Genomic DNA, 13,540 nt, shown 5'->3' with positions numbered 1-13,540 from the left:
AATTACCATTAAATATTTATAGGCATATTTATTGGACTCACATGTGTCCTGTCAGGTTAAAAGGATCAGCAGGAGAGTTTTAGTTTTGATATCTGATGAGGCTCAAAGTCGCTTTGGGAACATTTTGTTCCAAACAGAATGATCTCTTGGAGAGTAGGAATGGTTTGAAGTAGATTTTGAACAACTAAAAAGATAAATTTGCGCTGACGAAGGTGAAACTTACTGTTTGAGGTTATTTCTCGGTTGTTGGAAAAATTAAGCACTTCTAGCTGACAATTTGATTCGAGATCGTCGAGGTTGTCCTCTATGTATTCTTGTTTGATATTGTTCTTGGAGATGTTCAGATGTTTGAGGTCTTGGACGGTGTCGAGGAAAAGTTTTGTCAAAGGCGTGACTATATCCTCAGAAGTGGTGATTTGCGCTGCTTCAAGGGTGTGTAACGAGAAAGAATCGCCAAGGCTCATTCTTATATTTTCCAGTCCCATCTGGCCGATCTTGAGGTTTTGCGAGATGTCGAGGTTGGTCAACTAACGTCGTTTATAAAAAAAGTCAAGACTTAGTTACGCTACCTGGCTCAAATCCATCCTAGTTTCAAAGGTAAGATCGGTCAGTTTCATCCGGCAGAGTTTCAGGTCCCTCAATTCTTTGAAATTCTCAATGATTTTCGACAGTTGTGGGCCGATGTCGCCAGTGACGTTTGCTTGAATGTCCAATGATCGCAGTGTCGGATGAGTCGAGTTTGCAAGCATATCTAGGCTTGACTTTGTCAGACGGCATTTTGCGAGCTGGAGACAAGCGAGAGATTGAAGCTCTGGCAAAGCTAGTGTGATCTTATCAAAGATCGGTTCCAAGTTTTGTGCGGATAAATTCAAGTCGACAAGAGATGGTCCAGAAAAAATGTTCATTATGGCAGTTATATGCGCACTGGGATTTGATTGAAAAACAACACCAGTCAGCGAGATCGATTTTGTTGTTTCTGATAAACGTTTTTAAATAAGTTCTTGGGCCTTTACAAGAAGGTAGATTAAAAACGATTCCTGATAATTGCAGGGCATTAATGCAATCCTCAGAGGGCTCTGCACCTGCTTTGCGCACAATATCACGATATTCCTCAATTGCCGTCGATGTACTAAATCCTGTTGACCATTCATGAATTTTGACAAAAATTATGTCTCCTTCATTCTTGTCGAAGTCTATTGAATCAGAAACGACTTCAGAGGGAGTAAGCTCCACACGGTCGTTTACATCTTCACCAACATAAATTGAAATCTGAGGTGTGTCGTGCTTCCGATCTTCTTTGCGTATAATTTCTTTGATGATTTTGTGTCTAAGACGAGTGATAGAGAAACTTACTTTGAATTCAAGTCAGTGTTGGAAAAAACCCGCCCGCGAACCCCGCGGGGGCGGCGGGCGGGGGCTGCGGGCGCCCGCGCCCCCCGAACCCGCAAAAAATTTCGGATTTGGCCCCCGCGCCCGCCCGCGACCGCAAACAATTTCTGATTTGGCCCCCGCGCCCGCCCGCGCCCGTACAAAATTTTTTCAACCGCCCGGGGCCCCCGGGCGTTGTTATAATTCTCTTCCCTCGCCTTGAATTGAGCTTGACGGCCCAAATGGCCAATTCCCCCCTTTTTCTCCCTCCTTGGTTTTTGAATTTAAGGGATCCCCCCTGTTTTTTCAACTCTTTATCACAGGTCTCATAGCATGTAAACCTTACGACGAAAAACCAAAATTTCACCCGCCGACGACAATTGTGCCATATATGGCACATGGACTTTAATGCCATCGTTTGACCAATAGAATTCCGAAAACCAAACCTTAACCCAAACCGAAACACAGCCCGAAACCTAAACTCGAACATGAACCTAGTGTCAATCCCAGACTAGTGACCAAAAATGAATGAAATAGAGTAACCGAAGTGATCGAAGAGAGAAAATGGGCGTTTAAAGTTTTTGTGCCATATATGGCACACTTGTCGTCGTAAGGTAAAGATTCCCTGTTTTATGAGAATCATTTTGATGTATCACACTATCCCTTAACAAACATCTTAACCCGAAATTTTGGCAAACGTAAAAATGCATATAAATAGTACTAAGCGTGAAAATCGCATTTTTCCGCTTTTCAATGTAAATGAAAAAACAAAGATCTTTCGATAGCTTTGAATCAAAGGAAAAAGAATATGCACTAGAATTTCGTCTTAGCCCTGTTCCATGATTTTTGAATTTAAGGGGCTTGACGGCCCTTCGGGCCGTCTCAGCCCTGTTCCATGATTTTTGAATTTAAGGGGCTTGACGGCCCTTCGGGCCGTCTCAGCCCTGTTCCATGATTTTTGAATTTAAGGGCTTGACGGCCCTTCGGGCCGTCTCAGCCCTGTTCCATGATTTTTGAATTTAAGGGCTTGACGGCCCTTCGGGCCGTCTCAGCCCTGTTCCATGATTTTGAATTTAAGGGCTTGACGGCCCTTCGGGCCGTCTCAGCCCTGTTCCATGATTTTTGAATTTAAGGGCTTGACGGCCCTTCGGGCCGTCTCAGCCCTGTTCCATGATTTTTGAATTTAAGGGCTTGACGGCCCTTCGGGCCGTCTCAGCCCTGTTCCATGATTTTTGAATTTAAGGGCTTGACGGCCCTTCGGGCCGTCTCAGCCCTGTTCCATGATTTTTGAATTTAAGGGCTTGACGGCCCTTCGGGCCGTCTCAGCCCTGTTCCATGATTTTGAATTTAAGGGCTTGACGGCCCTTCGGGCCGTCTCAGCCCTGTTCCATGATTTTTGAATTTAAGGGCTTGACGGCCCTTCGGGCCGTCTCAGCCCTGTTCCATGATTTTTGAATTTAAGGGCTTGACGGCCCTTCGGGCCGTCTCAGCCCTGTTCCATGATTTTGAATTTAAGGGCTTGACGGCCCTTCGGGCCGTCTCAGCCCTGTTCCATGATTTTGAATTTTAGGGGCTTGACGGCCCTTCGGGCCGTCTCAGCCCTGTTCCATGATTTTTGAATTTAAGGGCTTGACGGCCCTTCGGGCCGTCTCAGCCCTGTTCCATGATTTTTGAATTTAAGGGGCTTGGCTGGGAACTCTAAGTTGATCAATCTCAGTTTTGTCCCCAACCCCACCCACACCCATCGTTTGAAAAATTCAAATTATCTTAGTTTATCACTCTATTATGGTTTTTATCAAAAATTATTTTTTTTATTTGCTGATTTCTGAACCCGCGGGGCTTGCGGGCGCGAGGGTTACGGGCGCCCTCAACCCCCCGGGCGCCCGCGGGCGCGAAAATCTGCGGGGCCCCCGCCCGCGCCCGCCCGGCCCCGCACGAAATTTTTGAGTTGGCCCCCGCGCCCGCCCGGACCCGCAGGAAATTTAGGAATCGGCCCCCGCGCCCGCCCGCAACCGCGGAAAATTTTGAAATCGGCCCCCGCGCCCGCCCGCGCCCGCGGGAAATGTTGCGGGTTTTCCAACACTGATTCAAGTTACCTGAGGATTTCGATGGTGACACAATCTTCGATTGTGATCCGAAGTCTTCGCCGAGCATAATCCTCATTCAAATATGAGACCGTCAGTCGTCTCTTCTTGCTCGTGGAAGAAATATTCATGCTACTTGTTATTTCTGATGGCTTTGGATCACTATTGAGCGTTAGAGAAGATAGATGACTTCGGGAATCCTCATCTTCAGAGCTTACTATTTGAATCCTTTTTGAGTCTCGAACTTCTCTCTGTGGCGAGCTTTGTCTTCTTTTTCGACTTCCAGAAGAGCTTACTCTCGGAGAATTCCCTCCATTTGATTGATGTAAAGAACCGTAATCACTAGAACCACCAGAGCTTATCGATCCAGCACGCTTTACTTTTTTGAGAAAATGCTTCATTGGATTCTTTGCCTCTCGTTCATCCCTTTCTTGCTCATCATCATCCTCGTCGTGCATAAGTCTGCTAACTCCTTGAAGTCTTCTCGGTGCAACTTCGATCGCTTCCTCTGGCGTGGTCGGCCTCGGTGGTGGTCTTCGAGTACTAGTTGGCGTTGCAGTCGCTCCAGCTTTCCCTGATTTCGCGGCTTCTGCTATCATCCGAGGATTATCACGCTGAGCTTGAGTGAGCTGATACAAGGATGTCTGGACCGAATCGAGTTTGTTTTTCAAATCATCTGTAAGAGCAGATTTGTATTGGTACTGAATACTTTCCTTGATTCTGTTGTACGATTTCAAAGCAGTTTCATTCTTTGAGTTCTTTCTTAGAACATTTGGCCCGTATTCGACAATAACTTGAATGAACTCCAGTTTTTTAAGTTGAATATCAGATGATTCTCCAACCAGTGATTCAATTGCATCTTGAAGTGGTGTTATTGAACCCTCTTTCGTGCCTTCGCCAGACTCCTCTTTTTCGAATTCCATATTTGAGTGTGTTAAAGCATTGACCATTGCCCCATTTTTGAGCAGGATCTTCGCAACCTTAGGAAGGCCCCAATTGGCGGCTTCGTGGAGCGGAGTAAGACCAGTATTGTCCCAAACATTGACTGGATGCTTCTGGACAGTAATCAGCTGCTCGATTTCTGTTAACTTCGCTCTTGGCTCGTCAGTGAGTTTTAGATCAATCACTTTTCTCTGCAAAAGAGTTTCCCCGAGACGATTTCGATCAAGATCCCACCAGGGTTTGTTCGAGTTCGTTTGCTTCATTGGCTTGGGCAACTTCACTGATTTTATTCTGTCCTTGATGTCAGTGGGAGTAGCTTCTTCGTTGTCTTCAAGTGAGTCCAACTCACGCACAGACTGAGAGCTTGAAGACTCAAGCTGATCAAGCTCTTCTGTAACCTCAAAAATCATATCTTCACTGGAAGCAATAGTACTACTGTTATCGCTAAGAAACTCTTTCATTTGTTTCAGGACACCAATTTTCAACGCGGCAGAAGAATCGAAAATAGTCTTCACATCCTCGAAAAACTCAACGATACAACTGTTTGATTTCTTCGCATCCTGCATCGAAGTAACAGCTTCGTCCAGGAACTTGTAGCGCTTTTCAAGAGGAGTGGATTCTGCCTCCATAGCCAGCCTGTAGTGATCAATTTCACTTTCATGATCTCCTAGCTCGTTGTGGACAGTGGCTAATGTAACGTGAGCTGAAGCTACTTTTTCGGAATTCGCCTCTGTAAGAGCAGTTAATCGTTCTGTGTAACGAGCCAAGGCGCCAACGAGAAGGGTGCTTTTTGACACTCGGTTTGAAAATTTATCATGGAAGAAGAAGCAGATGTCGCCCATAATATCCTTCATTCGTGCGATCTCCTCGAAATCCACAGGATCCACAGCCTCTAACTCTTTCTTCTGGCAATCATTGAGATACAATACTTTATATATTTCTTTGCATTCCTGGTTTTTCGGGTAAATCGCATGAGCATCGCGATAGAGCTCCATCGCTTTCTGGAATTTATACTGGTAGATGTACATACTGCCCCAGCAGGTGAATAGTTCAAATTTTTTCTCGTTCACAACGTCTTTTTCTTTCAAGTGATCAATAGACGCCATCGCTTCCTTGAACTTCGTTTCTGCTGAAGAGTAGCACCCACGATTAGCCTCTTCTGCAGCGATGATATTGAACCAGTCGAACTTGTCTTCGTAAAGATTGTGCTCTTTGGATATTCTGATAGCGTTATTCAGTCTTGATTGACTCTTGTGCTTATCTCCTTCTTGATTGCGCTTTGTATAAATCATCGCAAGCAGTCCTTCACATTTGAAACGCATTCTGTGCATTTCTTCCTCTTTCTTCTTTGAGCACCCAAAAGCAGCAACACCTCCTTTTGCTTGAACAGAAATTTGCTTCAGCGCTTCCTTTACATCTGGCATTGCTTGATTTATAAACCCATTATCGAAGAAATGTTTTCCACGGGTGTAATATGCTTCGGATCGCTTCTGAAAATCGACGCAACTTGTATTCGCTTCATCCACAAGTTTGTGAAAGAAAGAGAGAGCTTCATTGAAATCCCCCAGCCGGTCATATGCTTCCCCAATGTAACGCAACTGAGCTGCGATTTTAACACCAAATTCTGAACCTTGTTCTAAAATATTTTTCCTATAAAGAAGCTTGATCAATAGAGATATAAAATGAAGACTGACCTCAACTCGATTTCCCGTTCAGAAAAGTCCTCTATGTCTTCAGTAGAATATTTGCCACTTTGTGTTGTTGCATCTTAATTTGATTTTAATTAGTTGAGCTTAGAATATAAAATATGCTTACAATATGCGTAGATATCTGCTTGCTCGAGTTGAATCTCTATGCGTTCTCTTTGTGTTCGACATTTAGTCTTTTTCAGCCTTTCGATGTCTTTTAATTTAGTTGGCATTCTAAATCCTCATATTTCACATTGAGAAAAATAGAGGAGCCTTGTTAAAAACAAGGATTCCTCCATAAAAATCGAATTCGAATTGTCTTTATTCTGGACTTCAAGGAATGGCAGCGCTTGTAGTGGTAGAGATGATCAAGTGAGGTAATTTTACATAAATGAGTTTTCTGCAATTTCTTTAGAGATTTATACAACTGTATGGTTTGTAAAGAGTTCATTATACAACTTAAATTTATATATTTACAATCTATCAGAACATGTGTGGCTTTAAATAATAGTGAAGGCAATGAGTGATGGATCCGTTCATTTTGAACGGGAAAAGTGACGCTACAAGGGGGCTACTCTAGATTTAAGTAGGAGATTTTTAGTTGAGGTGAACGCTAAATTTATTGTTTCATGTATTCCAATGCTGTTAAAAAGAAGTCAAAAAGAGGGAAACTGGAGATTGAAATAAGGCAGTTTGAAAATGAATACGAGGAAGAGATATTTTTAGGAAAAAAGAGCAGGTAATTTTTAAAAGTTACTCTTCGACGACCACTTCTGCACCTAGTCTGATTGCAAGAGCCTCAAACAAAGAAGTATCGCTAGCTGGAATGATTAGGGTAGAGCCTTTCTTTGATTTCTTGAAGAGGAGCTCTATAAGTAAAAGCTTAAAACTGTTATAGGAAAAATGAATCTTACTCTTTGAGTGATCGCTCTTGAAAGAGTTGGCATCACAGATTGCCAAAGCAGTGCGTCGACCAGAAATGCGCTTTGATCGAGCTCGAGTCGGTTGGGTGGGGTAGCCGACGAATTTCTCGAATTCTCTTTTCACATTGCTACCAACTTTTAGCGTGACTCTCTGCTTCTTTGTCCTTGAAATATTTGTAAACAAGGATAACGGGAAAGTGTTTTACTTTGGGTTCTTGTTTCCATCAAGAACTTGAATATCCATCGTGATGATTGGAGAAACTCCACGGTTCTGCATTCTGTCGACGATCAGCGGCTTGAAACAAGAGGTGTTGTGCTTGAAGCTGAGTTTGAGCTCCATCTTGCTTCCCATCAAGTAGTTATTGAGCACGAACTCCTCATTCACTCCACCGTAAACTAACTCAAAAGTAAATAATTTTCTCATAAAGCGGGCCTGACCTTGGTGTCCTTCCTTTCCGTTGATAATCACAAAGCCCGATTGCTCACTGCAAGAGCAACTGATAAGCTTCTCATGTCGGGTTTGAAGAGGAATATTCTTGTATCCGAAGGAAAACAGGAGGGTATCTCCCGCTTGAATACAATCATGAGAAATTTCGACCGTAGTGTGCTTGTTTTTCTCGACGAACAAGACGATCCCAGTTCTCTCAGTATCGGTGTGCTGCATCACGGAAGCAGCTGCTCGGGAGAGGATTGTGAATTGTGGAGGATCAAAAAGCTGGTGAGCTGGTGTCATAGGATAGGTGAGCTGAACTAGAATAGAGTACTTTAATTTCATTGTCTGACTTTAGATTCTTACGTGGGTAGGATTGTTCATACTGCATTTGTTGGGGAGCAGGACTTTCATAGATTTCCAAGGCTTGGGTATCAACGCTACTAATCGGTGAGAATGCTGGTGGTGTGGAGACCTCGGACATTCGCTCTCCCATGTTCGGGACCTGGAAGTCTTGATATGACGCCCAGGCGGCAAGGTTTTCAGCTTTGATGTTTTGTGGTGTCATTGCGTCCATAATTTCCGATCCGTTTCAATTTTTCTGAAGAGGATAAAATTGGGTGTGTGTTAGGTCAGAAGTACTTTGTGAACATTGGAAACTATCATGGAAGCTATTCAGTTTTCTTTAGGTTTCGGTTCTTTTGCCTCATGGCTAGGACTTTTTGCGACATCGCATCGACCTTTTGAACCTTCTCAGTTCTCAATGAGAAGTAAAAGAGAATTAAATATAGAATAACAAAGACACCGCAGCAGAAAGAAGAGATAATTACTGGCCACATGTCGGGGAATTTTCTAAAAGACTAGCTTATTGAAATCAACGAAGATTGATCTTACTTTGGAGGCACCACTGTATGCGTGACGTAAAGCATAATCTCCTGAAACATGAAATAGGCTCCGAAGATGGGCGCTAGTCCTCCGTTTCTCCCGCTGAGCATACCGGGTACAACATTGTTTATTCTCGTAAAGTCTCGTTTCATCTCGGTTCTTAGGAGGATAATCACCCCATAAGACATCAGTCGGAGCGCGAAGTAGTAGCCAACATTACTGTCTTTGACAGATAGTGGGAGTAAACTAGCGAAGTTTTTTTCATGATGGTCAAAGGTCAATTACCTGAAGAATGCTGTATGTGTAAGTATAAGGGTGAAATTGAGATTCGTATCCGCTAGAAGGAGCGCTTTCGAAGGTTGGAGAAATAGTGCGCCAGTGGGGCGCCAAACAGGCTGAACCCGGATCTGCGACCAGGTGGTCTTGATTCATCTCTAACACTCGCGAACAGGGAAAAAAAATCATTACAACTTCCAACCAATCCTGGGAGAACGAAGAGCAAGCATTGCTTTTCATGGACTTGGAAGCTCAGTAAAAAAGAACGCAAGCGCTGATCCAGTCATCGCATTTGCCATTGACTTCGCAGATTGATCCCATAAAAGACGAAGACATGGAAGAGTCGCACAAATGAGGGTCAAAAGAGCGGCGAGTTGAAGCTGGTTTTCAGGGGGAATCACATTTTTGACTTTGAAAAGAGTGTGTAAAAGGCACTAAACAATCTTATAGAACGTTGATATCGCTTCAGAATCACACCCAGACGTTGGCAACTTTGTCTTCAAACAGTCCCCTGGCGAAAGGAAAAAGGCGGTGAGCGATTTGACCAAGTTGAACTGCAGGAGTACTCGTATACAATAGAAACGGCGAAAGAATAACACTTGACGTAACAATAACAGAAGTTCCGTAGAGACCAACTTCTGTGAATTTTCCTAATAGAGTCTTCTGTTTAGTAGCTTGTCCAAGAAGAATGAAGAAAAATGGCAGTGCGTGGTATAGTTGCATTTGCTTGTAAAAGAGGGAGAGGGTGAAGAAGATTGCACCAAAGAGTCGTTTTGAGAGGCTGGCTTCAGTTACAAGACAGGCGGCAATTATTGCGAAAGATAAACTGATTGAATTGTACTGGTAGTGTCCGTGGTCGACTAGAAAAAAAATATCGCTAGAATCTAACCAACGAATGTACCTAAAATAAGACAGGGATTGAATAAAAGACCAAGATATGCAAGTTTTCCAAATTTTTTCTTGACAAGAAGAGCGGCAGGCACCAGAAGAAGTAAGTCACCAATAAGAACTGTTAATCTCATAAACACTTGATGCTCAAAAGATTCAAATCCTCGGGAGGAATGGTCAGCAACCCAAGATGGATTGAACAGTTGAGCGACTTTGCCACAGAGGAACATGTGGTATGCTGTTAGAGGAGGATAATCAAGGCCCTAGAGAATGTGTAACCATAGGATATTTTGTTCTTAATTTACCCAATATTCTAGGTCGAAGAAATACCACTTTGAAAGGGGGTGATGAACCGTGAGCTCCATCCAATGTCTCTGAGCTTCATAATCTCCATACATTGGCGGGGTATTCTTTCCAGAGTAGGGTCCCAGACTTACTACCCATCTTAGTAAAAACGACGCTCCTACGATTACAAAGTCCAACATTCTTATAATTTTCTTTTTTTTTCAAAAAATCATCGTGCACGGAGATAAATTTCGCAAGCAAACGGGAAAAATCAGTGCATAGAGATTTGGAGATTACGAGATAAGAAAAACGATTCAAAATGATGCTTTACAAATCAGTCCTTGTTCAGTTGTTTCTCATGCATTTTTCCTGCGTTATTTCAATTAATTCATTTGCAAAAGATGAAACACTGATTGATAAGACATCGAAAAGGTATATTTGAGCGAGAAAAAATCGGAAATTCTGTCCAGCAGTAAATACAACTCAAGTACGTAAAATGTGATAAAGCGGTAAATAATCTCTTTCGAGAGTTTTAAGTGGTAATAATAAAAGGAAAAACAGACAGCATACAGGTAAAGAAAGGGAACATTAAAGTGTTTTCTGAGATACCGAATTAAAATTTTTTCAATTTCAACGAAGGAGGAAATTTGAAGAAAAAAAGTTATAAACATGCCAAGAGAAATTTGCTAATCAGGATACGTGAGATGGATTTTAGGCAAGTATTCAATTTTAATTACATATTCAAACATTGGCGAGTCTTCGATTTGAAGGGTAACCAAGCCCCATCGGAGGCCCAGCTTGTGATACAGTCTGTGGTTCTCGTAGTCGATCAGCTTTTGGATTCGTAACCGAGTTCGTTTCGACAAGCTAAATAAGAAAAGTTCAAGTTTATTTTTATACGCGTCATAAGACCACCAGAGGAGAAATGACTGGATTATCTCTTGATATGAGGTGATAGCTATTAGCATTTTAGCAAGGAATTGTCAAAATCAACCTTCCAATGGTCGCCAGTCTGGCGCGACAAGTTATTCGATAATGATAATCTTATAATGATAGAAATAGCCAATATTTCCATTAACAACATACCATACAACTGGTAAAAATGAGCATCCAGCGCTGCAAACACAAAGGGCAAATCCAGCCACGAGCCATCGTAGCTAGAAAGGATCGTAATTGATGGTCTTCTATCATGAATAATATATTTACTTGAGAGGCCATGCTTCGCTTGAGCGCGGAGTTGATGCGATTGATCATCTTTGAAAACTCCTCGGGAGCGAGGCGACCGGATAGTTGGTGGGGAAACTCGTTGTCATATTTACAGCAAAGTCCGAAGATTGTCACTTCGCCGGTTCCTTTGAGGATGATTGGTGGCGGCACTTCTTGTGAGGGGAAACGAGACGAGGAGGTATCGGAGCCTTCTACTTCTTCTATTTCGTCCATTCAATCTGAGAACAGTATCTTTCAGGTTGTGAAACTAGAATTCTAGCTATTTAGCATTTGTATTGAATTGGAAGTTGTCAATGAGCGCAGAAATAGAATAAAAGTATAAAGAAGATTCTTTCCAGAGGTAAAGCACATGATTGGGGCAAAGAAGGAGGGTGAATAGATTCAGAGGCATTAGTTTCTGAACCACTTGATGTAGACAATCATTCCGATGATTAAAAGCTCGCCGATGATGATTCCGATGAGAAAAAGCTTGTTCCCTGTTAGACCCATCCAGATTCCGCGTATCAAACGCGAAGTTGACGCTAAAAATGGTTAGATTTTGGAGAAAGGCTCGTAACTACTGAGTTCAGTATTGGCTTCTTCAAGTCGATCGCGCGCGCCTTCAAGCCGCTCTCGTTGGATCGCCAAATCTTCCATCGTTTCTTGCCCGAGTCGCTCACTCTCTAACGCAATCGCCGTCGATCTCTGCAGGGAAGCGTCGACTCTGCTAAGACTCATGCGAGCCTCGCTTGGCAAATTGTCCAAGTTCTCGAACTGATTTCGGTAGTCTGCTACATCTGCAAGCATACCCGTCTAAAAGCAGATAATGGCTTTGTTTAATGCTAATGAACTTCTTACTCTGTACTGATATGGAGCGACGGAGGCTTCTTGATGAAGTGCACTGAGTACTTTTTCGACTTTTGTGACGTCCCTTGGTGTTATTCTATTAGAGGTGATTAAAAATTGAAACTTGAAGAATAGACTCACTGGTTTTTGAATCTGATATCATTGAACAAGTCTTCAAACTCATCCTTCAAGTTTTCAAACTTGAGTGAGCTCATTTTTACTCTAGAAAAATCTCATTTCGGAGAGGATTTTTGAACAAACGTTGATTTGAAATTTGAAAAGGTAAGGACGTGGCTACAAACTAACGAGATATCTGTACAGAAATGTCAGTACGGAGAAAATAAATAAGAATGAAAGGAGGGTTTCTTTTCATCTTCAGACAATTGATCGGGCGATAAGCTCCTTCATGATTTCGTTTGATCCGCCATAGATGGAGTAAACTCTCGAGTCAGCGAACATTCTCGCGATGGGGTATTCCCACATGTATCCCCAACCACCGAACATTTGGAGCATCTTGGAAACGTTTTCGTTGTTCTTTTCAGTCACCCAGTATTTGCCCATGGAGGCGGTGTTGTAGTCGAGGATGCCATCTTCATACATTTGAATGGAGGTATCGGTAAAGTTTCGTGACATGGCGATGTCGGTTTTGATGGCAGCAAGTTCGTGCTGGATCGTCTGCAATTTTGACTAAAATGAAGTTATTTTTTCGAAAACTGCTTCTCTCATTCTTACCAAAGTCTTGCCAAACGCCTTTCTTTCCTTGACGTATTCTCGAGTGCACTCGAAAGCGTATTCCATTGTGGCGCAAGCTTGGACAGTAATCAAAAGTCGCTCTCGTGGAAGCTCATGCATCAACATGCCAAAGCCTCGGTTCAAGCCTTTCTCTCCACCGAGAATGGCCGAAGTAGGAACTCGGAGATCATCAAAGAAAAGCTCAGCGGTGTCCTGGCCCTTGAGGCCGATCTTGTTGAGTTTTCGGCCCTTGTTGAATCCTGGCATACCGTCTTCGATGAGGAAGAGAGAGATTCCCTTGGCGGCAGATTTCGCAGTTGGGTCAGTGATTGCGCAGACGATTACCATGTCCGCGTGCCAGCCGTTGGTGATGAAGACTTTAGAGCCGTTGATGATCCAGTCATCGCCATCTCGCTTGGCGAAAGTTTTCATTCCCTAGAAACGAATAATAGATGCTTGATAGTGTGAGTAAGTGAACCTGGAGATCAGAGCCAGCTCCAGGCTCTGTCATGGCGATAGCAGTAATACATTCGCCAGAAATCATCTTTGGAATGAACTTTTCCCTCTGCTCAGGGGTACCGTACTGCGAAACGTAAGGGATAACGATGTCAGAATGCAGTCCCCAGCCAATGGAGCTGTTGGCGATGTAGCACTGCTCCTCCATAACGACCATGGATGATTTAAAGTCGCCACAGATGCCCCCGAGATCTTCGTCCATGCAGTTGACGCCGAGGAGACCCATTTCACCGGCGCGAAGCCAGATTTCTCGAGGAACATGGCCGACTTTGTCCCAGTCTTGCTGCACGGGCTCGACTTCTTCTTTGAAGAATCGTCGGACAGACTCTCGAAACATATCGTGATCTTCGTTGAAGATTGATCGAGTGCCAATTTCCAAGAGAGAACCTTCAGATCCCCAATTTGGTCGACGAGCTCCGGCAACGCGGGCAGAGGTGGAAAAACAACGTTTCATTGCCATTCTATTTCTAT

At 43.3% G+C, this 13,540-nt stretch overlaps 7 protein-coding genes across 7 annotated transcripts; all 7 read right to left on the bottom strand.

Annotated features, from left to right (window-relative positions):
* Window positions 1–25: 25 nt before the first annotated feature.
* On the bottom strand, window positions 26–977 carry LOC145703957 (uncharacterized). Its single transcript, XM_081781373.1, has 3 exons — window positions 570–977; window positions 224–527; window positions 26–184 (listed from the first exon to the last, which is right to left on the bottom strand). The coding sequence occupies exons 1-3, from the start codon at window positions 903–905 to the stop codon at window positions 66–68; spliced, it is 759 nt and encodes a 252-aa protein (XP_081637499.1). The 5' UTR covers window positions 906–977; the 3' UTR covers window positions 26–65.
* Window positions 953–6,315, bottom strand: LOC145701743 (uncharacterized). The gene is made up of 5 exons (XM_081778962.1): window positions 6,210–6,315; window positions 6,089–6,161; window positions 3,465–6,044; window positions 1,033–1,327; window positions 953–976 (listed from the first exon to the last, which is right to left on the bottom strand). The coding sequence occupies exons 1-5, from the start codon at window positions 6,313–6,315 to the stop codon at window positions 953–955; spliced, it is 3,078 nt and encodes a 1,025-aa protein (XP_081635088.1).
* A 78-nt stretch (window positions 6,316–6,393) lies between these two features.
* On the bottom strand, window positions 6,394–8,033 carry LOC145703225 (uncharacterized). The gene is made up of 5 exons (XM_081780554.1): window positions 7,802–8,033; window positions 7,444–7,755; window positions 7,212–7,401; window positions 6,997–7,169; window positions 6,394–6,951 (listed from the first exon to the last, which is right to left on the bottom strand). Exons 1-5 carry the CDS (start codon window positions 8,010–8,012, stop codon window positions 6,836–6,838), a joined length of 1,002 nt encoding a protein of 333 aa, XP_081636680.1. The 5' UTR covers window positions 8,013–8,033; the 3' UTR covers window positions 6,394–6,835.
* Window positions 8,034–8,068: 35 nt separating this feature from the next.
* Window positions 8,069–10,005, bottom strand: LOC145701742 (dolichyl pyrophosphate Man9GlcNAc2 alpha-1,3-glucosyltransferase-like). Its single transcript, XM_081778961.1, has 8 exons — window positions 9,790–10,005; window positions 9,498–9,747; window positions 9,074–9,456; window positions 8,841–9,030; window positions 8,799–8,803; window positions 8,606–8,742; window positions 8,330–8,566; window positions 8,069–8,287 (listed from the first exon to the last, which is right to left on the bottom strand). The coding sequence occupies exons 1-8, from the start codon at window positions 9,967–9,969 to the stop codon at window positions 8,107–8,109; spliced, it is 1,563 nt and encodes a 520-aa protein (XP_081635087.1). The 5' UTR covers window positions 9,970–10,005; the 3' UTR covers window positions 8,069–8,106.
* LOC145705111 (cysteine-rich hydrophobic domain-containing protein 2-like) lies at window positions 9,999–11,217 on the bottom strand. The gene is made up of 3 exons (XM_081782564.1): window positions 10,976–11,217; window positions 10,856–10,926; window positions 9,999–10,636 (listed from the first exon to the last, which is right to left on the bottom strand). Exons 1-3 carry the CDS (start codon window positions 11,207–11,209, stop codon window positions 10,456–10,458), a joined length of 486 nt encoding a protein of 161 aa, XP_081638690.1. The 5' UTR covers window positions 11,210–11,217; the 3' UTR covers window positions 9,999–10,455.
* A 32-nt stretch (window positions 11,218–11,249) lies between these two features.
* Window positions 11,250–12,070, bottom strand: LOC145706155 (vesicle transport through interaction with t-SNAREs homolog 1B-like). The gene is made up of 4 exons (XM_081783678.1): window positions 11,963–12,070; window positions 11,834–11,918; window positions 11,557–11,788; window positions 11,250–11,517 (listed from the first exon to the last, which is right to left on the bottom strand). The coding sequence occupies exons 1-4, from the start codon at window positions 12,034–12,036 to the stop codon at window positions 11,387–11,389; spliced, it is 522 nt and encodes a 173-aa protein (XP_081639804.1). The 5' UTR covers window positions 12,037–12,070; the 3' UTR covers window positions 11,250–11,386.
* On the bottom strand, window positions 12,070–13,535 carry LOC145706154 (long-chain specific acyl-CoA dehydrogenase, mitochondrial-like). Its single transcript, XM_081783676.1, has 3 exons — window positions 13,032–13,535; window positions 12,554–12,988; window positions 12,070–12,508 (listed from the first exon to the last, which is right to left on the bottom strand). Exons 1-3 carry the CDS (start codon window positions 13,527–13,529, stop codon window positions 12,197–12,199), a joined length of 1,245 nt encoding a protein of 414 aa, XP_081639802.1. The 5' UTR covers window positions 13,530–13,535; the 3' UTR covers window positions 12,070–12,196.
* Between the last annotated feature and the right edge of the window lie 5 nt (window positions 13,536–13,540).

The sequence above is a fragment of the Oikopleura dioica genome, chromosome PAR (genome assembly GCF_907165135.1).
Source record: "Oikopleura dioica chromosome PAR, OKI2018_I68_1.0, whole genome shotgun sequence".
In the NCBI taxonomy this organism is placed as follows: domain Eukaryota; kingdom Metazoa; phylum Chordata; class Appendicularia; order Copelata; family Oikopleuridae; genus Oikopleura; species Oikopleura dioica.
This window is presented reverse-complemented; position numbering and strand designations above follow the sequence as displayed.